This window comes from Dendrobates tinctorius, unplaced genomic scaffold (assembly GCF_039654945.1).
Source record: "Dendrobates tinctorius isolate UK_male_01 unplaced genomic scaffold, ASM3965494v1 ptg000285l, whole genome shotgun sequence".
Taxonomy (NCBI): domain Eukaryota; kingdom Metazoa; phylum Chordata; class Amphibia; order Anura; family Dendrobatidae; genus Dendrobates; species Dendrobates tinctorius.
The window spans coordinates 821,293-845,710 of NW_027361952.1; the positions used below are offsets into that span (position 1 = coordinate 821,293).

Here is a 24,418-nt window from a genome sequence, read left to right on the forward strand (position 1 = left end):
ACCTAGGATTTCACTGTGTTTGAGCGCCTTTGCCGGCTGCCGCAGTGTTTTCTTTGACTGGTCTCCCTGAGGTCAGTGATTGTTTCGTGAAGAAGTAAAAAATGGCACATGGCAGTGACCGCAGTGACACGTGATGTACCTCATTGATTTATAATGGGGTTTGTCATAGTTTGTGCTACATTGATAGCTAGGCTGATGATGCTCAATTCTAGTCATGAAATCCAACAGCAGTGAGAACTTAGCCATAAAAGGAACCTGTCAGAAAGTGTTACCCTTGCAAGCCATTAATTTAATTGGTGTAGCCCTTTAAATCATTAGCCAGTTGGTCCATTCATGACCTCAAAGCACTGCTCCAGTAGCGAAAAATAGAAGTGCATTGGAGGGTAAAGATGCACTTACAGCTGCTCTGCCCCGTTCTGTAATCTTTGCCTAGCAGCAACCTCCCTTGTCTGGTTAACAGAGATTTTGCTATAATATACGACCACTGACCTGTCAAATTACCAGGGGCACGGTGCTGTTATGTATAAAATACAGCTTGAAGCTGAGGAGCTGTAAGTTCATCTTTATGCCACAATGCACTTCCACATGTGAAGGAGAGAATGGCTAATGAAATCAATTATTAACCTTACATAAGCTAGTTCAGACGTGGTGTGGCAAGATGGTGTCTGCATCCTGGAACAACGCCCTGGAAGGAATTCTTGAAATGTGAAGTGAATACACCAAAGACTATGTATGGAGCAGACCTAACATGGACCAATCACAGACTGACATGATAGTTGCTCAGAAGATGCGTGACACCCTTTTTCTGCCTGTTAGATGATCTTGTGTTCTGTACTAATAAAATCAGTTGTGTGTCAGCTTCTGCTGAGAGAGGACCACATAACTGACTTCTGTGTTTGATGTAATTTCTCTATGCATGCACTCTGCTCATATTTATCATGTCATGGGCAGGCAATTGGTGAGATTTCACCTTAAGAGATCATCCCCACACAGACACAACTTCAAAATGTGATTTCTTGCTGCTAGAGAAGCACTTTGTGGTCATAAAGGGATCGAAAGGCATATCTTTAAATGTGCTACACAGTCATATAGATGGTTTGTGGAGGAGTTAAAAGTTTCTAACAAGTCTCCTTTAAATTATTTATTTGGCCCATGCTCAAATATTACATTTACTTATGATTTTTTTCTTCTTTCTCTCTAATACATGAATTATAATTTCCCCTGGTGATTATTTTCTATTCAGCTAAAACGAAACCACCTCTCGATATCCGGAACTTTGACTACACGTCTCGCAGCTGGACGGGTAAATCTCCGAAGCAGTTCTTGATTGATTGGTGTAGGAAACATTATCCTAAAAGTCCAAACCCCTCATTTGAGAAGGTTCCCGTGGGCCGATACTGGAGAAGTAGGTAAGTGTTATCGCATTGTGCTGTGTTCATAATAGTCATCTTGTCCAAATGGTCTTGCTGGGTGACTCAAACAGCACCAAGAAAGAGTCAATGATGGTTGTCAATCAGCTTTACTATCGCCATAAATGTCACTCATGTCTCGTTAGGGCTGGGTAAGGGATGTGTAGCTGGCAGATTTGCCATTCAGAATTCTGGGAAACCTGGGAAAAATGTAATATTAACATTGTAATTTTGTCTCTGTCCTTTTAGAGTGAAAATTATAAAATCGAATGAAGATCGCCTGTCTGTGTGTCCCACAATCGTCACTGAGGACAACATGCAAGCTCAGCACCTCGCTGCAACGTTAGCTCTTTATCAGCTCACTAAAGGCCAGGTATGAGAGTTTCCTCCATTACTAAAGTATTCCGTGGTGGCGTTCATATGTAACCAGCTTCTCTAAATGCTAATGATAATGCTCTCAATTCGCGGCCCGATCCTTCCTTTCTGTGCCATGGAGATAGTTAGAGAAACGAGAGGTACTTTTAATGTCCGTTTTGCTGGATGCTGCATTGCAAAATGTTGCACAATGTTTGATCATTTTGGCGCATGTTTACATATAACACTTCTGTCTAGAGCTGATTCTCCACTTTTACACAACTTTTGTACTTAAGTGTGAATTGCGACTTTTTAAAGCATCACAAGTCATGAAGTGTTACTGCCATCTTCAGAAGTTCTCACCTATCCACAACATGCTGTGCGGTGGCGTTCTCAGGATCGATTACTGGGGAGACCCAGTAGTGAAATACCAATCGATCAACATCTTATTAATCGGTGATGAATTTTAAAGATGCGTATGACCATATCTCTGGCTCTTCATCGGGGGACAAAGAATACCATGAATGTATATTCCTGCCACCATGAGTCTGACACTAAGAATTACATCTTTGAGCAGGACCTTTCACTAAATTTTTCATGTTGAACTAGACACAGTATGTAATTGTGTCTGCAGAGTTAAATAAAAATGGTTGTTGTCTAGACAGGTTTCACTGGGGTGTGTGTACTTCTCCCCTTTTGTATGATACTGACCAATTTTAAGTAAGCAGCAACTCTCAAAGGACAGAAGAACACGCCCTCACTGTAACTTACAACAGATTTCTCAGACAGCCCTGGTCTCCTGGTCTAACCTCCTGCATGATTAGAAAGTGCTGGGAGTAAAGCACAGATGAATAACACCTTTCAGATAAGAACCCAGCAGTTAGTGTGGGGGGGGGAGGGACAGCTCAGCTGAGTTTAATATTGTCACATTACAAACCCTTCCATCAGCTTTCCACGTCTCATAGCACTGTCTCCTCTTCCTGTTTGGCTGTTCATCACTACAACAACACTCTTAGAAGCACCCTTGACCTAGTAGCTCCCCTCATCCTCAGAACCTCCAAGCACAGAATAAAACAGCCCTGGCTTACACCGCAAACTCAACTTCTCCAGCGATGCTTTAGGAGTGCTGAACGCCTATGGAGAAAAAGCCGCACACCAGAAGACTTCATCCACTTCAAATTCATGTTAATAACCTATAAAGCTGCCTTTTACCTCACCAAACAGAAATACTTCACCACCCTGATCTCCTCACTAGCCAACAACCCCAAGAAACTTTGTGACACTTTTCACTCCCTCCTCAGGCCAAAAGCACAAGCCCCTATCACAGACATTTGTGCTGATGACCTGGCCTCCCACTTTACAGAAAAAAACAGATAATATCCATCAGGAAATCTGCTCCCAACCACCAAGTGCTTTGACTCCCATCCCTTCCTGCATCTCCCCTGGCTCACTTTCCACATTTGATCCCATCACAGAAGAAGAAGTCTCCAGACTCCTCTCTTTCTCTCTTCCGACCACATGCACTACCGACCCCATTCCCTCACATCTTCTCCAGTCTCTCTTTCCAGTCGTCACAACTCACCTAACTACAATCTTTAATCTCTCCCTCTCCTCGGGCATTTTCCCATCCTCCTTCAAACACGCCATCGTTACTCCCATTACTAAAGAAATCCGCTCTCGACCCATCCTGCACAAACAACTACAGACCAGTCTCCAATCTCCCCTTCATCTCCAAACTTTTCGAGTGCCTAGTTTACTCCCTCCTTACCCGTTACCTCTCCACTCACTCCCTCCTAGACCCTTCACAGTCCGGCCTCCGCCCCCTACATTCGACTTAACCTGCACTCATCAAAGTGACCAATGACCTTCTGACAGCAAAACGTAACGGTGACCACTCTCTGCTCATTCTTCTTGACCTATCTGCAGCTTTCGACACTGTTGACCACCATCTTCTATTCTCTAGGCTCCAGTCACTAGGCATTAATGACACTACTCTCTCCTGGTTCTCTTCCTATCTCTCTGACCGCTCCTTCAGTGTTTTGTTCTCTGGCTCCACGTCATCTCCTCATCCTCTCGCTGTCGGGGTACCTCAGGGCTCAGTCCTTGGCCCCCTTCTCTTCTCTCTCTACACAGCCCCAATTGGACAGACTATCAGCAGATTTGGCTTTCAGTACCATCTTTATGCTGATGACATACAACTATATACGTCATTCCCCGGCCTTACCCCCGCTGTACTACAGAACGGCAGTGACTGTCTGCAGTCTCCAACATCATGTCTGCTCTCTATCTGAAACTCAACCTCTCCAAAACTGAGCTTCTGATCCCGCTGTCTACTAACCTCCCTAAATCTGACATTTCCCTCTCCGTGGGTGGCATTATAATAACACCCCGGCAGCAGGTTCGCTGTCTGGGTGTTATGTTTGACACCAATCTCTCCTTCACATCCCATATACAATCTCTTGCCCGCTCTTGCCGCTTACACCTAAAGAACATCTCTAGATTCGACCCTTTTCTCACCATGGAAACAACAAAAACCCTCACTGTAGCATTGATCCACTCCCGCCTGGATTGCTTCAATGCTCTATTTATTGGCCTCCCCGTTACTCGACTATCCCCTCTTCAGTCCATACTTAATGCAACAGCCAGGGTCATTTATCTGGCTAATTGGTACTCGGACGCGTCTGCTCTTCGCCAGTCCTTACATTAGCTGCCCATTCATTATAGGATCCAATTCAAAGTACTTGTTCTCACCCACAAAGCTCTCCACAGTGCAGCACCCACCTACATCTCCTCCCTCATTTCTGTCTATTGGCCTAACCGACTGCTGCACTCTGCAAACGACTTTCGACTAACCTCTGCACTAATCCGTACTTCCTACTCGCGACGCCGAGACTTCTCCTGCGCTGCGCCAATCCTCTGAAATGCTCTACCCCAAGAAATTAGGACTCTCCACAATTTGCATAGTTTTAGGCGCTCTCTCACAACACATTTGTTCATGGCCTATCACGTTCACTAATCAAAATCATTCTATGTGTAAATGTGCATGAGTAGCCCATTCACCATCTCCATCCATCCCTCTTCCCTCAAGATGGCTGGACTATCATTGTAAATACATCACTGTAAATACACACCTGTAGTCTGTACTCCCCCACCTCATTGTAGATTGTAAGCTCTCACGAGCAAGGTCGTCTTATTTTGCTTTAATTATTGTATTGTTAACGTTGTTACTTATGACTTGTGTTTTGAAACTGTTAAGCTGTAAAGTGCTGTGGAATATGTTGGCGCTATATAAATAAAGATTAATATTATTATCTCAAAGGTGTCAATAATCGCAGTAATGTCTGCAACTTGTAATCCCTCTACAGTCAGAACAGAGTATCATCCTATTTCCAGCTTAGCACTTATTTTATCTCTCTGTCCCCATATCCAGTATATGCGCATCCAGATATACTCTTCATAGCTGTTTGCTAGACGTGGTGGTAATAACAGGATTTTTGGTTGCTTACCGTAAAATCTGTTTCTCAGAGCCTTCATTGGGGGACACAGGAACCATGGGTATGCTGCTGCCACTAGGAGGCTGACACTATGCACATAAGAAAATTAGCTCCTCCTCCGCAGTATACACTCCACCGACTGGCGCTGAATTAGTCAGTTAGTGAGAAAGCAGTAGGAAAAGTAGTAGAATAGAGAACAAACACACAACTCTATTGTAACTATAATACACAAAACCAATGACCGAAGTTGTGAAAAATGGGACGGTGCTGTGTCCCCCAATGAAGGCTCCGAGAAACAGATTTTACGGTAAGCAACCAAAAATCCTATTTTCTCTATCGCTTCATTGGGGGACACAGGAACCATGGGACGTCCCAAAGCAGTCCCTGGGGAGGTAAAGCAAACTTCCATCAGGCCAGCGCACTCACCACCTCTGCCTGCAAGATCCTTCTCCCTAGGCTGGCATCCGTCGAAGCGTAGGTGTGGACCCTGTAGAATTTCACAAACGTGTGAACAGATGACCAGGTTGCAGCTTTGCAAAGCTGCAGTGCTGAAGCTCTGTGGTGCACAGCCCAGGAGGCACCCACTGCCCGAGTGGAGTGAGCCCTAACCCCTGGAGGAGGAAGGAAGGAAGGCTGAGGTCGCAGTACCACCTTATCCTGATGAATCACCAAGAAAGGCGGGTGACAAGAAAGGGCCGCCAATTCCGAGACACACCGGATGGAAGTAATGGCCACCAGAAAGGCCACCTTCCAAGAGAGAGAGGCTAGAGAGACCTCCCTGAGAGGTTCAAAGGGGGGAACCTTGTAGGGCCTCTAGGACTAGTTAGATCCCAAGGATCTACAGGCGCTCGATACGACGGTGCTGTGTGAGCTGCCCCCTGCAGAAAGGTCTTGACCTGCTGACAAGAAGATAACGACCTCTGGAAAAGCATGGAAAGAGCCGAAACTTGGCCCTTTAGGGAACTAAGGGCAAGTCCAGCGTCTGACAGGCCCGATTTTTTTCAGAACCGCAGTCTCAACGGCCACGCCGTCAAATTGAGAGACCGAGAATTGGGGTGGCAGATCGGACCCTGAGACAGTAGATCCGGTCTGTCTGGAAGTCTCCAAGGCGCATCCGCGAGAAGGTTGATGATGTCCGCGAACCAAGCCCGCCTGGGCCAATCTTGCGCGATGAGAATGACTGGCACCCCTTCTGCCTTGATCTTCTTCAACTGTTTGGGGAGAAGAGGAAGGGGAGGAAATAGATAGGGGAGTGCGAACTGTGACCAAGGAATGGTCAGAGCATTGACACCTACCGCGAGAGGATCGCGTGCTCTGGACACGAACCGAGTCACCTTCCTGTTCAGACGGGACTCCATAAGGTCCACGTCCGGGCTTCCCCATCGCCGACAAATTTGATGAAAGACCTCCTGATGCAGGGACCATTCCCCTGCCACGAGGTCATTGCGGCTGAGAAAGTCGGCGGCCTCGTTTTCCACGCCGGGGATGTGTATCGCGGATATCGCTGGAACTGAGGCCTCTGCCCAATGAAGGATCTTGGATACCTCGGCCAAGGCACTCAGAGTCCCTCCCTGGTGGTTGACATATGCCACCGCCGTGACATTGTCCGTCTGGATCCGAATTGGCAGACCTCTGAGTTGCCTGTGCCAATGAAGAAGGGCCAGAAGAATTGCCCGTATCTCCAGGACGTTGATCGGGAGGGCTGCCTCTTGCGACGACCAATGCCCTTGGACGGTCAGATGGCGAAATACCGTACACCAGCCGAAGAGGCTGGCGTCCGTCACCACCTGCCAATGCATCGGAAGAAAAGACCGGCCCTGGGAGATGAGAGGTGATGTTAGCCACCAATTGAGGGACAGTCTGACTCGAAACGAGAGTCGGATTGGACGATCCAGGGAGGACATTGATCTGTTCCACTGCGCCAGAATGGCCTGCTGAAGTGGTCTCGAGTGGAACTGGGCGAAGAGAATCGCTTCCGCCGTTGCTACCATCCTCCCTAAGACTCTCATGGCTGAACGGAGAGACGTGGGCCGATGACTCTGAAGCAAGCGAACATCCCGCCGGAGAGTTACTCTCTTCTCTTCGGGAAGGAAAACCTTCGCCTGACGGGTGTCGAAAAATAGGCCTAGAAACACAAGACGTTGCGTTGGGATCAGGCAGGACTTTTTCCTGTTGATAATCCACCCGAATCGGGAAAGGGTGTCGCAAACGATGGCGAGACTTTCGTGAGCCTGGGGCAGGGACCGAGCTTTGATGAGGATGTCGTCGAGGTATGGGAAGAGCACGAGACCTCTGATCCTTAAAATGGCCATCAGCGCTGCCATGATTTTCGTAAAAACCCTGGGAGCGGTGGCGAGACTGAACGGTAGAGCGACAAATTGGAAATGCTACTGATGTATCGCGAAGCGCAGGAATTTCTGATGTCCTTGGAAGATGGGAACATGTAGATAAGCGTCCTGAATGTCTATGGAGCACAGAAACTCCTGTGCCTCCATGGAAGCGATTAGTGAACGAAGGGACTCCATTCTGAAGTGTCGCAGGCAGACCCTTTTGTTTAGTAACTTTAGATCCAGAATGGGCCGAACCGTACCGCTTTTCTTTTGCACTACAAACAGGTTCGAATAGAAACCTGTGAAGCTCTCTGCTTCTGGAACGGGGATAATCACCCCCGAATCAAGGAGAGAGGAGATGGCAGTATGGAAGCCCAGGATCAGAGAGGGATCTTTTGGGGGTCGGGATTCGAAGAATCGATCCCGAGGATGAGAAACAAGTTCTATTTTTTATCCTGAGGATACAATTTCCCTGACCCCAGCGTCTTCCACCGAGGCGAGCCAGACATCCCTGTAAGCAAGAAGACGGCCGCCCAAGTGGTGGGATGCGCCGGGGTTTTGACGCCAGTCATGCTGAGGAAGACCTTCCAGGTCTAGATCTGGTGGATCTACCTTGGGAGGAATGGGAGCGCCAGGAAGGAGGGGGCCTAAAGAAAACTCTTTTCCTATCTTGGCGCGCTTGTGGCCTCCGTTGGTTAGAAGGCGACTCTGCGGTCGCGAAACGACGAAAGGGCCGAAACTGACGTTTCGGAGGAGGACGACGAGGCTTGGACTGGGGCAGAAGGGAGCTTGTGCCCCCAGTGGCGTCCATAATGATCTGGTTTAGTCTGTCACCGAAGAGGCGCAAACCCTGAAAGGGTAGGCTGGTGAGGGACTTTTTTGACGATAAGTCTGCCTGCCAGGCCTTAAGCCAAACTGCGTCGAATAGCCACAACGTTGCTAGATGCCTGGGCTGCGCAAGACGCAGCATCTAGGGAGACAGATACCAAATATTCGCCCGCATGGGAAATCTGGTCGGCGAGGTCCGCCAGTTGCTCTAGACGAGCCCCGTCTAGAATGCCTTGTTGGAGATCCTTAACCCAGTTGGTTATGGCCTTAGAAACCCAGGTAGAAGTGAAGGCCGGACTTAGGGCCGATGCCGCCGCTTCGAAGGCTGATTTCGCAAAAGATTCAATGATTCTGTCGCTAGGATCTCCTAGCGACTCTCTCCCAGGGATCGGAAGGACAGTGTTGTTAGTCTGGAAACCGGCGGGTCTACGACAGGAGAAGTTGACCATTCTGCGGTGAGCTCCGGCGAGAAAGGGTATAAAACGCCAAGGCGTTTCCCTCTTTGAAAGCGCCTGGTCGGATTCTCTTTCCCTAGTCAGAATCTTCTGAAACTCAGAATGAGGGGCGAAGACCTGGGTAGGTGGTTTAGACCGCCTGAACGAAATACCCTGATCTGCGAGTTCCGTGGGTGAGTCCTTGATTTTAAAGGTTTGGTTGATCGCACCAGTGAGGCTCTGGACCATATCCCTCATGTCTGCGATTTGGTCCTAGTCCAGCTCCAAAACATCCTCGGAGGGCACGTCCGAGAAAGTTTCGCCTGGTTCAGGAGAAGAGGATCTGGCCGACCCGGGCCGCTGTGACGGGCTAGAGAGAGGAAGACGAATCAGAGTGGTGCCCCTGTCTGGATCTTTTGCGGCTAATGTTGGTAGGCTCAGCCAGAGCTTCCTGTGGCCTGCTGGGCCCTGTGGAAGTCTGCAGGGGAAACTTATCAAGTACAGAAACCAGAGTCTGAGACACTTTGGTGAGATCTGCCACAGATTGAGAAGAGAGGAAGCCCACACTGGAATAGGGGTCTCACTCTTACTTGGGCCAGCCGGGGGCTCCTGAGCGGTGGGATCAATAGGGGTTGCTGCAGTCCTGACAGAGGGGAGAGGACTGGCCTGATGGAAATTTGCGTTTGCACGCAGAACATGCAAAGTGACTGACCACAGTTGAGGAAGAAGAGGAAGTTGGGGGGCGAGAGCGAAGTGGCTTAGAATTAGACATGGTGAGCTAACCCACTAAGCGGCGCCAGACGGTTAGGGGACCAAGAGCTGAGGAGGGTGTCAGTCTGCAGTGCAGAGCTACTCACGGCACCTGTGAAGCGACTTTCAGCTATTGCTCGGCTCGCTTGGAAAGGCTCCTGTAGACAGGGAAGGCGACCGGCTCTCAGGCTGAAGAAAATGGCTGCTGCCTGGGAGAAGACACGCTCTGCAGAGGAGAAGCTGGGCGGAACAACCGCGCTTGGACGCTCCCCCCTGCAGAAGTAGTGGGTGGCAAATGTGGCTGGAGGAGAAGGTGGGCGGTACAACCGCGCTTGGACGCTCCCCCTGTAAAAGACCCGCTCGGAGCCCATAGGTCGGCTGGGGGGAGAGGGCGGAACCTTTCGCCGCCCCTAGTCCCCTTAGTGTGGCGGTGGGAGGTATGAGACGGGCTGGAGAAAGCCCGCCCGAGCGAGGTGGTGTGGCCTCGCCCAGCACAAGGCCCGAATAGAAGCCGGGGCCTAAATTTGAAGTGGCGGCCGCCGGAGGGGTGCGGTGCGGCGCGGAGGTATCCCGCCAGCCGCACTGTCGCGGCGCTATGAGGACACAGGGCTGGAGACGCCACAACATCCGATGCCTAAGCCAGCGCTTGCTGACTTAGGACCCCTGGAGCAGCGCTGTCACCGGACTTCCCCTGGAAGGGCTGTGGACGCTGCAACGTCCGATGTCTGACCCAGCGTTTGCTGCATTAGGACCCATGGAGCCGCGCTGTACCTTACATTCAGTGAGGAAATAATACGTCCGTACCCTTCAGCGGACGTCTGTGCCTCCATCTACCGACAGGCTCTGGTGGGTGTGAGGCAGAGGCTAGGATATTTTTAGTTCTTGATCCTGCCGGCTAGACCTATGAGGATACGGGGTGGCAGTACACGCCTTACTCATAGTCTCTTTGTGGGAGTACAGATGTGACTGTTCACTCTGTATCCCTCAGGAACCTGCAAGGAACGACGCACGCTGAGGTAGATAGGGGTCTAATGAAAGACCCGTGTCCATCTCTTACTGACACTAAGCTAGACTGACTAATTCAGCGCCATTCGGTGGGGTGTATACTGCGGAGGAGGAGCTAATTTTCTTATGTGCATAGTGTCAGCCTCCTAGTGGCAGCAGCATACACCCACGGTTCCTGTGTCCCCCAATGAAGCGATGGAGAAATACTAAGTTGTGAAACAGCTGCAAGCCACATGTGCCCCCCCCCCCAGCCACAGGTTTTGGATCCCTGCTTTAACCTATTGTGGGGGAGTGTTTTTCTCTCCTCTAAGTGTTGCTGCCTGTTTATGATTGGTCAGAGTAATACAGAGGGAAGAAGTACACTCCCACAGTGAAAGCTCTCTGTTAACACCCACCTAGACAGAATGAAAATTAACTCATTAAGTGTCAAATACTCTGCTGATTTCTCCTGAACTGATTTCTTCTCTCTCTGCCCGTCATTCTTAAATCATGTGCTCTGTTCAACATGTAAAATGTGTTGAAAGATTCTCTTTAAGAAATGATTTTTTTTTTCAAATATCACAATGATAAAATGACTTGCATACCTCGTATTTCTTTTACAGACGATCTGTCTTGGTGACACCTTATTAAGTTAGAATATCTTTCAGTGAATGATCACTTGGCCACAACCTCTTTTTAATTTTGGAAACATTACATTTTCTCCCCTTTAGTCGGTACATCAGTTGCTGCCCCCGACATACAGAGATGTTTGGCTGGAATGGAGCGATGCCGAGAAATGCAAGGAGGAGAAGGACAAACTTGAAGTCAACAAACCCCGGGACATGTTCATTGCCAAATTATTAAATAAGCTGAAGCTGAGACAACAGCAGCTAAAACCAGCGAAGATCAGCAAAGTATCCGACGACCCTGAAGACTCCTGGGAAAACTTGGCTGGAGCCGACGATCTGGCACAGAACACGTTAAATCCAGTCGAAAAAGACAATTTAGAGCCTGTGAGGAACCTTTTCTCCAAGTGCCGTGATTCAGCGAGGTATAAAAGGCTGCTGAGCGACCGGCGGCAGCTACCCGTCTTTGCCCACAGGGACTTTATTTTAGAAATGCTTAGCAGGCACCGGGTTATCGTTGTAGCTGGTGAGACCGGCAGTGGTAAAAGTACCCAGGTACCCCACTTCTTACTGGAAGACATGCTCCTCAACAAGTGGGCCTCAGGGAAGTGTAATATTGTCTGCACTCAGCCTCGCAGGATATCCGCCATGAGTCTGGCTACCCGGGTGTGTGAAGAGCTGGGGTGCGAGTCTGGACCTGGTGGGAAGGTAAGTGGAGAGCAGATGATTTAGACCCTTTTCTCTTTATATCGAAGAGGTATTGATTTTTCATATTTCATCAGCATTAGAGGCATAGCCCCTTTAAAAGGGTTTTCTAGTTTTCGAAAAACCCTCCCCCCAGCTGCAGTTTATTTTTTTAATAAAAGCAGACAAGCTGGTCTTTACTCACCCTCCCCGAGTCCATTGCAGAGTCTCTCCCAGACCGGTGTCTGTTATTGATGTCAGAGGTGCAGCTAATCGTTGAACTCTGTGGCTCTTTTTTACCTTTTGGAGCTCAGTGATTGTCAGTGACGTTAGCACTGCATACAATAGCTTACACTGGGAGCAGCATTGGAAGCTCAGCACTGGACCTGGGGAGGGTGAGTAAGGTTTTGTTTATTTTTTCCAAAACAATCTGCAATCAGGGCATAGAGGTTTTCCAAGCCCCCTTAACCCTTTAGTGACTGAGCTAATTTTGACCTTAATGACTAGGACAATTTTTACAATTCTGACCACTGTCACTTTGAGGTTATAGCTCTGGAACGCTTCCATGGATCCCGGTGATTCTCAGATATTTTTTTTTCGCAACATATTGTAATTCATGATGGTGATAACATTTCTTCGATATGACTTGCGTTTATTTATGAAAAAAACAGAAATTTTGAAAAATCTTTGAAAAGTTTGCAATTTTTAAACTTTTAGTTTTTGTGCCCTTAAATCAGAGAATGATGAATTTTGTTTGTTAGGACGTTATAAGGGTTAAAAGTTGACCAGCGATTTCTCATTTTTCCAACAAAATTTACTAAAACATTTTTTTAGGGAGCACATCAGATTTGAAGTGACTTTGGGAGGTCAGTATGACATAAAATACCCAAAAGTGACACCATTCTAAAAACTGCACCCCTCAAGGTGCTCAAAACCACATTCAAGAAGTGTATTAACCCTTCAGGTGCTTCACGAGAACTAAATTATTGTAGAAGGAAAAAAATTAACATTTAACTTTTTTCACAAAAAATTTACTTTAGACCCAAACTTTTTTATTTTCACTAGAGTATCAGGAGAAAATGGACCACAAGATTTGTTGTGCAATTTCTCCTGAGTACACCATTACCCTGTAGGGGGGAACGCCACTGTTTGGTCGCATGACAGGGCTCAGAAGGGAGGGAGCACCATTTGACTTTTTGAACACAAAATTGTCTGGAATCAGTGGCGGTCGCCATGTTTCATTTGGAGACCCCCAAATGTACCTAAACAGTGGAACCCCCCAATCAAACTCCAACCCTAAAGGTACTGTCACACTTAAGGTAGTGTCACTCTTAGCGATGCACCAGCGATCCCGACCAGCGATATGACGCGGTCAGGATCGCTGATGCATCGCTAAATGGTCGCTAGTGAGCTGCCACACAGGCAGATCTCCACAGCGACATAGCAGGGATCGGGGGTCGCTACTTACCTGTCAGACGAGGTGATCCTGACGTCCTCCGCCCGCATCCACGCGTCGCTCGTCGGCGCCACAGGAAGCCCAGCAGGAAGCTGACGACGAGAAACAGTCCAAGACGTTCTCGCGCGATCAGCGATAATCAGCGGGGGAGCCGGTCGGAGGTAAGTATCTGACATAGCAATATCGCTGCTACGTCACAAAAACAGTGACGTTACAGCGATATTGCTAGCGATATCGCTTAGTGTGACAGGCCCTTAACACATGTGTAGGGTGTTCCAATCTGACAGTGGGGAATTTCATTTCTGCAACATTTCGTCTGGCTGCTTATTGCTGATATGGATAGTTCGTGTTCATTTGTACATGTAAAAAATTTTTTCTAGAATTCACTTTGTGGCTATCAGATTCGCCTGGAATCGAGAACGGGGGAACACACCAGACTATTGTACTGTACTACAGGAATCTTACTGCGGAGGCTACAGGAGGACAGCCTGCTGAGGAGCATCACTCACGTCATTGTGGACGAGGCAAGTAGATCTGCACAGCTTTACGTGGAGACAGATCGAATCGTATTATTCTTAGTGCCATCATGTGCAAAATGGCAGCGGAAATTCTGATGTCACATCCTCGTGTCTGCGAGAGTTTTTCCGTCCACTGCCCTTCTATACACATGCAGACTCGGCCCGGCCAGGTATCTGTCGTCTGCCTGGCACCTATGACACCACTTATCCCTAAGGGGCCCATCACACATAGCGACTCACCAGCAATCCTGACAATGATATGAACTTGTCAGGATTGCTGGTGTGTCGCTACATGATCGCTGGTGAGCTGCCAAACAGGCAGATCTCAGCAGCGATCAGCACCAGCGACGACGAGCAGGCGCATCGCTGTGTACCTTAGCTACCAGCGCGCTGATGCAGGGAGCTGGTAACCAAGGTAAACAGCGGGTTTCTAAGCGACGCACGGCACTTAGAAACCCTATGTTTATCTTGGTTACCAGTTCCCTGCACTAGCGCGCTGGTATCTAAGGTACACAGAGGGTTTCTGAGCACCACGCGGCGCTTAGAAACCCGCTGTTTACCTTGGATACGAGCTGGGAGCTCGCTGATCGCTGCTCTCCCGCCTGCCACACGCAGTGATGCGTGCTGGCCAGCGGGAGACCAACGATCCAAAAAAAGTCCAGGGTATTCGAGCACGATCAGCGATACCCAGCAGGGGGGCCGGTCGCTGATACCTGTCACACACAGCGATATCGCTGGTGAGATCGCTGTTGCGTCACAAAACTTGTGACTCAGCAGCAATCTCGCTAGCAAAATCGCTGTGTGTGACAGGGGCTTAAGAGAACTTAAGGGGGTTGTCTGGTCTCAAAATATGACACATCCTTAAGATCGGTCATCAATATCATATCAGCGGGGGGGTCAGAAATCCATCCCAGCCCCCACTGAGCAGCTGATACCTGGAGCCTTGACCACAATGCTCCTTACGCTGTGTAGCGGCTGTTCGCTCTGGCTGTGGCCGTATGTAAACGTTGAGTGAAGCTGCAAATTTCAGCTGGATTGAAATGTGTAGCGACCAGTCCAGACAGATTTTACCATTACAGAGATAGGAGAGGACAGTTAGTGCTTATAAAATTCAATGATGGGAGGAGCTATAGGCTGACACACAATTTCCCTACTCCATAGAACTTTATGAGCACCAACTGTCCTCTCCTATCTCAGTAATGTCTGCATTCACTGAAGGCAGATTTTGTCCGTGACTTGAGAAGAAAGGGGGAAAAAGAAGTGTATTTCACTGATAAGATCTATTACAAAGTTTCCTATTTTAACTTGTACTATAGATCTATGCAAAAAAAAAATAAAAGCGAAATGACGGTTACTCTTTAAGGATAGTTCATCAATAACCAAATCATCCAAACTAAAATATAAAATACTCAATCTTTTGATTGTTTTTTGCCCCTAGTAGCAGCTGCCCGGTGATTGATCGGTCTGATGGTTACGTGTCGATAACCGTCCATGATTTGTCTGTCGTAGGTACATGAAAGGACAGTGCAGTCGGACTTCCTGCTCATCATCCTCCGGGAGATCCTGCACAAGCGGTCGGACCTGCACCTCATACTCATGAGCGCCACCGTGGACAGCGATAAGTTCTCCAGCTACTTCTCACACTGCCCCATCATAAGGATTTCAGGAAGGACGTACCCAGTGGAGGCATGTGCAGCGCGGCTAATGCTTGTCTATGGGGGTGATGTGTATATTCATCATTACTGCCGCTCCCCGGAGATTGCACCTTACAATTTTACGATTCTGTTCCTTTTTCTTGGCTTCCTTGTGGTACTGGATATAAGCTTCACTCTAAAGTAGGAGGTGTTAAAGGAACGACCTATTATGTGTGTGGGTGGTAGTAAAAGAGTTATTATAAAGGGGTCTTCCTTCCTTAATGATATTAATAAATCATCTATCGTTAGAATACTCTTCAATATCAGATTGGTGGCATCCGACTCTCAGCACCCCTCTGGTCAGCTCCGGCTGAAAAATAGAAACAAAGGAGCTGATCTGCAGTTCGTGGCAGCGGTCACTACACGGAGAGTGGCGCTATGCTGTTCTGCATTGTACAATGTGTGCAGGGCTAATATCAGCTGACTGGCGGGGGGGTGCCGAACCCCCATGATCAGATATTGATAACCTTAAGGACAGGACATAAGCATCGTAGTAGTGGAAACTTCCCCCCCATACTGATTCTTGGCCGGCGTGTCACACTGCAATTCTGAAGGTCAGTGTCTCTGCTGTGGATTTTGTTTCCAACATGCCTGCACAATCTAATTTGCTTCTTTTTTGTGTGTTAAATGTATTTTTTTAAAATATTTTTGACAATTTTTTTTTTTTTATTTCCATGGCACAATCTATATAAAATAGAAATCTGACTCCTTTTTGGACTAAGTGCCTATTGTTTTAGGATCAGCACATGTACATGAGCAGCAATGAACAGACTCTGACCCCGTCTTTTGTAGTGCAGCATCTAATGAGCGTGTGCAAACGTCATTGTTAAAGGGGGGGAGCAGCGACCTATTGTTATTGGTGGATCCTTGTTATCGGCTGTGTATAAAGGTGTTACCTGTCACTGTAATCCATCCTCTGATGATAATGAGTCTGCTGAAAACTCTTGCTAAAAGGACAGAAAGAATGAGTGTGAAAAGCCCCAGTGGCCAGTGTGCAAACCGCAACATGGCTCATTTTGTTTTTTGATAAAAGATGTGATTTTGATGTGGAGAAAAAAACATTCCCAATATTGAAAAAAACTACAACTAAAAACCTGCTTTAAAGGGAACCTGTCGCCAGATTTTCCCAATGTAAACTACGGCCGCCACCTTTGCTGCCTCCAGCAACTCGTATATAAGCTGCCAATCATATCGCTCCGTATGGGGGTATATATCAGTCATAAGCCTCCTTATATAAAACAGGATTTTTAGTTGCTTACCGTAAAATCTTTCTCTGAGCCTTCATTGGGGGACACAGGAAACCATGGGTGTATGCTGCTGCCACTAAGAGGCTGACACTATGCAGAAAAAAGTTAGCTCCTCCTCCGCAGTGTACACCCCACCGACAGGAAGTATGATGTTCAGTTAGTGAGAAAGCAGTAGGAGAAGTAATCTGTAGACGAGATAAAAACACAGAAAACACAAATCCACACTGTAACAATATTACGCAGTAAACCGAGCTGTTCAACTTGGGAGGATGCTGTGTCCCCCAATGAAGGCTCAGAGAAACAGATTTTACGGTAAGCAACTAAAAATCCTGTTTTCTCTATCGCTTCATTGGGGGACACAGGAAACCCTGGGACGTCCCAAAGCAGTCCCCAAGGGGAGGGAACAGGAAACAACTCCAATCAAGATGAGGAAGTCACCCTCGTCACCTGCGAGGTCTTTTACCCGACAGGCACTTGCCGAAGCTAGGCAGGCTCTGAAGAAAACCTATTGGACCTGTGGAGGACATATCATCGCACTGCAGAGGTGCCAGACGAAGGCCCAAAGAGTACCGCCAGGAGGACACACACTGCCCGGGCAGAGTGCATCATACTCAAAAGAACACAGTCCTTTCTGAGCCGGCAACCCTACTAATGCCGACCAGATTCCGCGAGCAGACGCTGACCTGGAGGCCAGAGGACCTGTACACTTCAAGCCGGAGCTTGAAAAGTACGGTTGCGGTGGCAAGGTAGCCTGATGCGAGAGCGTCACGAAGTAAAATTTTGAGGCGGACGAAAGAAAGGGAATTCAGAAGGATGGAGAGTGGACCCTTGATCCACAGGAAGTGCACCACGGCTGCTACAGGCTCTGTGAGACCCCAAGGGTGGTTGAGAGTCTGAAAGGACAGGCTACCAACTGGAAGGAAAAGGAACCCGTCCGTTGCAAACGCAGATATCGCCAAAGTCCTGAAGAAATCAGGACCTGGATAAGAGCTTCATGGAACAAGGGAAAATCATGCGATTCACAGGAGGCAAATGCTGAACGAAGAAAATTTCTTTCTGAGAAAAACAAGTATGGACTCAAACCTAGATCCCCAAAGTAACGCTGAGGGAAAAAAAGCGCTGAAGAATGATGAGGTTAAGCCTGAGGAAGGAGAGCGCTTGTCCTTCCGGTGACCTCATCAATGATTTGGCCTATTGCAGACACATGGAAAGAACGGAAAGTTGGTGAGGGACTTCTTTGGGGATAATTTCGCTCGTGAAACTGAAAGCCAAATGGAACCTTAGATAGGAACGATAGGCGAAAACCCATGTCTCCATGCACGAAAATTTTTTTGAACAGTGAGGACGGTCAAATCTTCCAACTGGTGTCCAGAAAGAATGCTCTGAGGAGCAAGCTAGGCCACGTGACTATAGAATTTTGCCAACTACTATGTGAATTTGCCGTTTGCATCCCTGAGGGATGCACTTCTGGGAGAGGAAGGACCATAGTGGTGGAAAACTTGGAACCGGAGGTTTCGCAGCCGCAGAAGTAGTCCAATTTTGCGAAGCACTCGGGAGAAAAGAGATATACCGAGGCACCCCCTTGTTTGGAAATGGCTGAAGTCTGTTCTGTGAGAAAGTGACAGGACCTGAGGGCAGGCCACTGGGATCCTGCTAAAGAGTCGAACACTGGAAACATACTGAATGGCACCTGGGAATAACCTGGATCTCATCGTCGCGATGTAGGCTCAGGATGGCTATGAAGAGACAACAGATTGCTTGACTAGGCAGGTAGAACGAAGGCTACTGGATTACTTTGAGATCAAAGGGAAGATCAACCCATCATTCAGGGATGAGGGTGGATATGGAAAAAATAGTCCCACCGGACTTAGAAAGGAGATTAGTCGAGCAAGGAAAGTCCATGCAAAACATGGACTATGTCAACTGTAAGAAAAGTTGGCTCTAGGTAGATAAAATAGACCCCAGAGGACAACTAGGCTGAGGAAAGGTAGGTCAATCCGTATGACGATGTAAACGACCAAATCCATCCTGGACCCTCTGGAGCAGGGAGGGGATTGCGGTGAGTAGATCCGCTTACCTAAGTCTAAAGGGTATGTCACACTAAGAGATATCGCTAGCAATATCGCTATAACTAGTGACGTAGCAGCGATATTGCTAGCGATATCTCTGTGTGTGATACTTACCTACGACCGGCTCCCCCGCTGGTTATCGCTGATCGCGCGAGAACGTCCAGGACCGTTTCTCGTCGTCAGCTTCCTGCGGCGCTTCCTGCTGTGAGGACGAGCGACGCGTGGAGCCGGGCGGGAGGACACAGGATCGCCTGGTGTGACAGGTAAGTAGCGACCCCCGTCCCCAGCGATGTCGCTGGTGAGATCTGCCTGTGTGGCAGCTCACTAGCGACCACTTAGCGATGTACCAGCGATCCTGACCGCGTCATATCGCTGGTCGGGATCGCTGGTACATCGCTAAGTGTGACAGTACCTTAAGACAACACGCCCGAGGATAACAGGGAAAAGATACAATTCTAGCTGGAGGAAGAAACGCGTTATCACCAGACTCATCCTTGGATCCCAGACTGGAGCAGCTTTCTACCCTGGTCGATGCTTGCACAGAGTCAGATCCCACTCTTGTCTGAGGTGGGATACATTTTCCAGTCACGGTCAGAAGTTACCTGTCTGAGCTGCTGGAGGCTTTACCCGGCGTCTGTAAGAAAGAATAAGTAAGTTCCAAAGATAAGGAGCTTAGGCATTGTGGTAGCTCGAAGGCCCTTAGGACAGACTAGAACTTATAAACTACTATTAGCCAAACATTAAAGATAGACGTAACACCTGCAGTAAAGCTAGCCTGCGGACAGTACTGTAAACTGATCAGAAGGTGTGGCAAAAAAACTCCTGTGGGGCAACTCGCACATAGGGTCCAGAGCATGCTGCAGTAAAACCGCGACCATCCGTACCTGACACGAGAGTGTCTGACCCACCTGAGGGTGGAGAATCAAGTTATGTTGCTACCGAGATCCGCTCTGTGGTACAGAGATCCGCTCCGTTTGGACATAGTAGTGCTTACGTTTAACTGTTAACAAACCACAGATGTTATTAACAATGAAATATGCATCTGAAAGGTGTGTTTGACTCACCTGGACGCGGCCTGTAACCGCAGCTGCAGCCCGTCAGGAGCAATAAATGCCGGCACCTCACCACGAGTGGTGATTAGACGGGAGCTTAGGCAAAAGCTGCAAAAGACCCAGATGAACGCGAAAGAGGACGCTCCTGACTCACCTGAAATGGGACAGTAGAGCCGGTCCGGTGTAGTATATGGACCTCGGGTACGTTTGAGTCACCAGAAAGACGGCATGTATTGACTAAACATGTCTGGTAGAGGCCTATCCAAGTTGCTCGATAAGAGATATAATACTGCTGCAATAGAGCGCGAGGAACCTGAAGGCGAGAGCGTCTAACTCACCTGAATACTGTACAGAACACCAGTACCACTGAAGCAGTCAACCCCAGACACGTCTCAACAGTAATACGGCCGTTTGAACTACTGTACCTGGAAGGTGATGCTTCTGTATAGCAGATATAGCACAGCTGCCATCGGCTCTAAGTATCCTGTGAACAAATCAGTGTGGAGAGAAACCGGAGAAGGATATAGGAGACAGCCCTTTCTGTGGTGCGGTGCAGTCTAGGCCTGGATACCTGATGACATTAGGCAGAATAACGGTTTCTGTGTAGTGGTCTAGGTCTGGATACCTGACGGCATCAGGCAGAATAACAGCTTCTGTGTTGCGGTCTAAGTCTGGATACCTGACGACATTAGGTAGAATAATGGCTAAACGTGTAGTAAGCCGTACTACGAAGACTGTAGTAAAGTAGATTCTGACCAGTCAATTCTTCTGACGGTAGAACACTAGGCCTGGGATCAGAAAGACTAACTGCACTCTCTGTTGTGTGCTATGGTTCCAACCTCTGGACCAGCGAGTTGTGGTCAGCTTCTTTATCCACTGAACCACAGTAGACAATTGCCAGGTAGCACGAACTTCTATCCAGCTGGAAGGCTGGCCCAAGCAATGCAGACGTGAAGAGATAGAAGCCGCACATTATTCTGCTTACAGCAGTATGAAGCCAGCGTCGAGAGGGGGCTGCAAAAAAGGAAGGGCGAGTGCCTGTGAGCCGTAGATATGGGAGCAGTTGCTATGCCAGGGCTCCAGCACCTTTATGTGTGAAGCAATGGTTGAGTGTTGCTCTGCTGAAATCAAGGCACATATCTGCAATGGCCGAAAACACAACAGCCGTGTGACAAAATCAGATTTCCGATGAAAAAAATGTGCGAGTGAAACCCCCTACCAGGCCAACGCCATGCGGAAAATACAGAAGACAGCAGCATGGCTCTCCAAGCCTCTGTATGCTATGCCAGACATACTGATGCACTAGAGACTGTGCGGCAGAAGATTACAATTACGCCAGGAAAATACACGATTCTAGAGTACTATTACGTCAGTAACTGTACAGTTCAAGAGTACAATTACTTCAGAGACTGCACGGCTCCAGAAAACCATTACGTTAGTGACTGTACAGCTCCAGGGACTGTACGACTATAGCGCATTTCACATGAGACGCAATAGATAAGATGGATCCTCTGCTCCATCACTGGACTTGCAGAAAGTGTGGCCCTGCTTAATTTTACTATGAGGGGCTTATACTCCGCATTGTATCTGATTCGGCTGAGGGAAGATAGGCAGGAAACAGCTCGTCCTGTCCGGTGAAGGCACTAACCGTGTCCCACGCTGGGAGAATGCGACCGCTGTGGTGGATGCCGAGGTCCAGGAAGACGTATCTCATTTTACAAGTGAGAGAAGAGGAGCAAAACTGAGCGGTGACGAGGACCGCGCTGCCCGCAAGCAGGACAGAGTCATTACCGGTGTGCTCACACCAATATGGCCGCTCAGGGCCCCCACCTACCCGCCTTAGACAAGGGCGCGCTGTGCACAACTCCACTCTGCACAGCCTGAACGGGGGCGGAGCCAACCGTCAGGTCTGGGGACAGAAAGATGGAGGCGAAGCTTGCGCTGGGTGCAGGGAGCGGCTGAGGGAAGACGGGCGGAAAAAAAACCCCGAAATGAGAGGACGGGGGCGGGGCTACCGAGGACTAGGCCGCAATTGAAGCCGGGGCCTAGATTAGACCCAGGAGACCGCCGACCAAGGGGGGGCGGCGCGGAGGCCCAAAAAATTCTGGAGTTATCACCTGGATCCTACCAGAAAGGTAGTCAGGTGTGGAGGGGAAGCAGTGGGGCGGGAGACCCACGCTGAGGAGAGCAGGCTGCTGCCCACCTTCGCCTATTGTGCTGAATAGGGTACCAGCTGGGGGAAGCCTGAAACACACAGCACTCGGCGAGCGGTGGTGAGGGCTTTGCCGACCTCGGCAAGGAATGAGCTCCCCACATGTGCGGCAGGAGAGCGGCCAGAGAGAGGGGAAGACTCTGCCCGATATAAGCCGGGCCAAGGGGATTTCCTCTTCTTATGCGGTGTTTACCTCTTCTCCCTGTGGTGTCAGATGTCCGGAAACATGTTGCAGGACGTCACATCTCATCCAACTAACAGGCTCTGGTGGGCGAGTACTTGGGAGACGAAGGGCCAGGACCAGGTCTGGATCACCTAAGCACGCTTCTGTGCTAGGGGTTTGGGTCCTGCCGGCTAGACGTATGGGGATACGGGGTGGCAGTGCATTCCGTACTCATAGTGTCTTTGTGGGAGTACAGTTTTGACCTTTCACACTGTATCCCTCCTGGTACATGAAAAGCAACGACGCACATTGAGGTAGATAAGGGTCTAATGAAAGACCCGTGTCCACCTCCTACTGGCACTAAGCTAAACTGAACATCCTACTTCCTGTCGGTAGGGTGTACACTGCGGAGGAGGAGCTAACTTTTTTTCTGCATAGTGTCAGCCTCCTAGTGGCAGCAGCATACACCCCATGGTTTCCTGTGTCCCCCAATGAAGCGATAGAGAAAGGCAGATTTATTGCTCTATGAGTCTTTCTAGTTTCCTCATAATCACGAGTAACTTCCGGTTTTGCAGGTTTTTCACCTGGAAGATGTTGTTGAAGAAACGGGCTTTATCCTGGAACAGGACTCCGAGTATTGTCAGAAATTCTTAGAGGATGAAGAAGAAATAACCCTTAATGTCACCAGCAAAGGCGGAGGCAGCAAGAAATACCAGGTGCCGAGGAGGAGCCCGGAAGTGTGGCGGAACGTTATATGTTATAAAGTGGTCACCAGGATTAGTGAATGGTTCCCTCTGGTGGCCATTGATTGATTGAAATTCAATAACCCCCTAGTGGACATTGATTTTAAAACAATGGTGGCCATCTGAATATTGCATGCAATAATATAGAACTCTGCTTACCATTTCTGTCTTAAATCATTCTCAGGGACTTGATAAAAGTGGGACACAATACAAAAAAAAGCCACACTGGTTAACAATACAAATGTTTTTTTTTCTTGTAGGAGTTTATCCCTGTTCAATCAGGTTCTGCGATGGATGTAAACCCGTCTTATCAAAAGTATTCAGCCCGGACGCAGCATGCCATAACGTACATGAACCCTAACAGAATTAATCTAGATCTGGTTCTGGAGTTGCTGGTCTTCTTGGGTAAGTTAATAAAATTTCTTAGTTTTCCTTGCTTCTGAGAAAGCTTAGGGACTGTCACTACAGGGGCCACCATTACTTTTATTTCTAGACACCTGCATGGCAGATCTGCTATCTATGTAGCCATGATTCACTGTAAATTATAACATAGGTGGGAAGATTAGCAGCAGTCACAGCAGAATTTTTTGATTTGTGCTGGAGGTAAAGGTGTTTTCCGGCCTGTAATATTGATAAATGTCCTTTTAGGATAGATCTTCCATTTCACATTGGTGAAGGTCTGGTTCCCAGTATCCCCCCGTATTACTTCCATGACCACCGTCTTCTTTACCCGGCATAGATCTGCAGCTAATTACACACCAGTTCCATTTAAAGAGACTGTCCAGGACTGAGATATTGATGGCTTATTTTTAGGACAGGTCATCAATAGAGTTGAGCGATACCAGCCGATACTTGAAAATATCGGATCGGAATGGATCGGCCGATCTTAAAAAAAAAAAAATTATCGGTATCGCCGATTCCGATACCGGGAACCAATGCAAGTCAATGAGGCCAAAATATCGGAATTATAAAAAACCCTTTCTTTCCTTGTAGGTTAATTCTACATGAAGAAAAACAACTAAGAATAATGTAGAATGTATTGTGGGAGGTGGAGGAGACATTAAAGCCATAGAGGTTTAGCCCAATCAAATGGAATAGCAGGAATTAAACTTTTTTTTTAAAGACGTTAGGAGTTACAAAGATATTGACTATGTTAGCCTCATTTATATTTTGCCAGACATGTATGTCTTCTTCTTCTTTCTTCTTTCTTCTTTCTTATTCTTCTTCCTTTTTTTACCTTCTTCTTCTTCTTATTCCTTTTTTTACATTCTTCTTCTTCTTCTTCTTCTTCCTTTTTTACATTCTTCTACTTCCTTTTTTTACATTCTTCTTCTTATTCCTTTTTTTACATTCTTCTTCTTCCTTTTTTTA

The 24,418-nt window shown here is 48.0% G+C and overlaps 1 protein-coding gene across 4 annotated transcripts in view; it reads left to right on the forward strand.

Moving 5' to 3' along the window:
* Positions 1–24,418, forward strand: part of DHX29 (DExH-box helicase 29) — a 125,400-nt gene that overhangs the window by 30,554 nt on the left and 70,428 nt on the right. For all 4 annotated transcript variants that reach the window (XM_073559940.1, XM_073559942.1, XM_073559943.1 and 1 more), the window contains exons 10-16: positions 1,244–1,409; positions 1,659–1,782; positions 11,315–11,917; positions 13,730–13,873; positions 15,377–15,553; positions 22,880–23,020; positions 23,308–23,452. In XM_073559940.1, the coding sequence (XP_073416041.1) occupies positions 1,244–1,409; positions 1,659–1,782; positions 11,315–11,917; positions 13,730–13,873; positions 15,377–15,553; positions 22,880–23,020; positions 23,308–23,452 (1,500 nt within the window). The remainder of the gene's footprint in view (positions 1–1,243; positions 1,410–1,658; positions 1,783–11,314; positions 11,918–13,729; positions 13,874–15,376; positions 15,554–22,879; positions 23,021–23,307; positions 23,453–24,418) is intronic.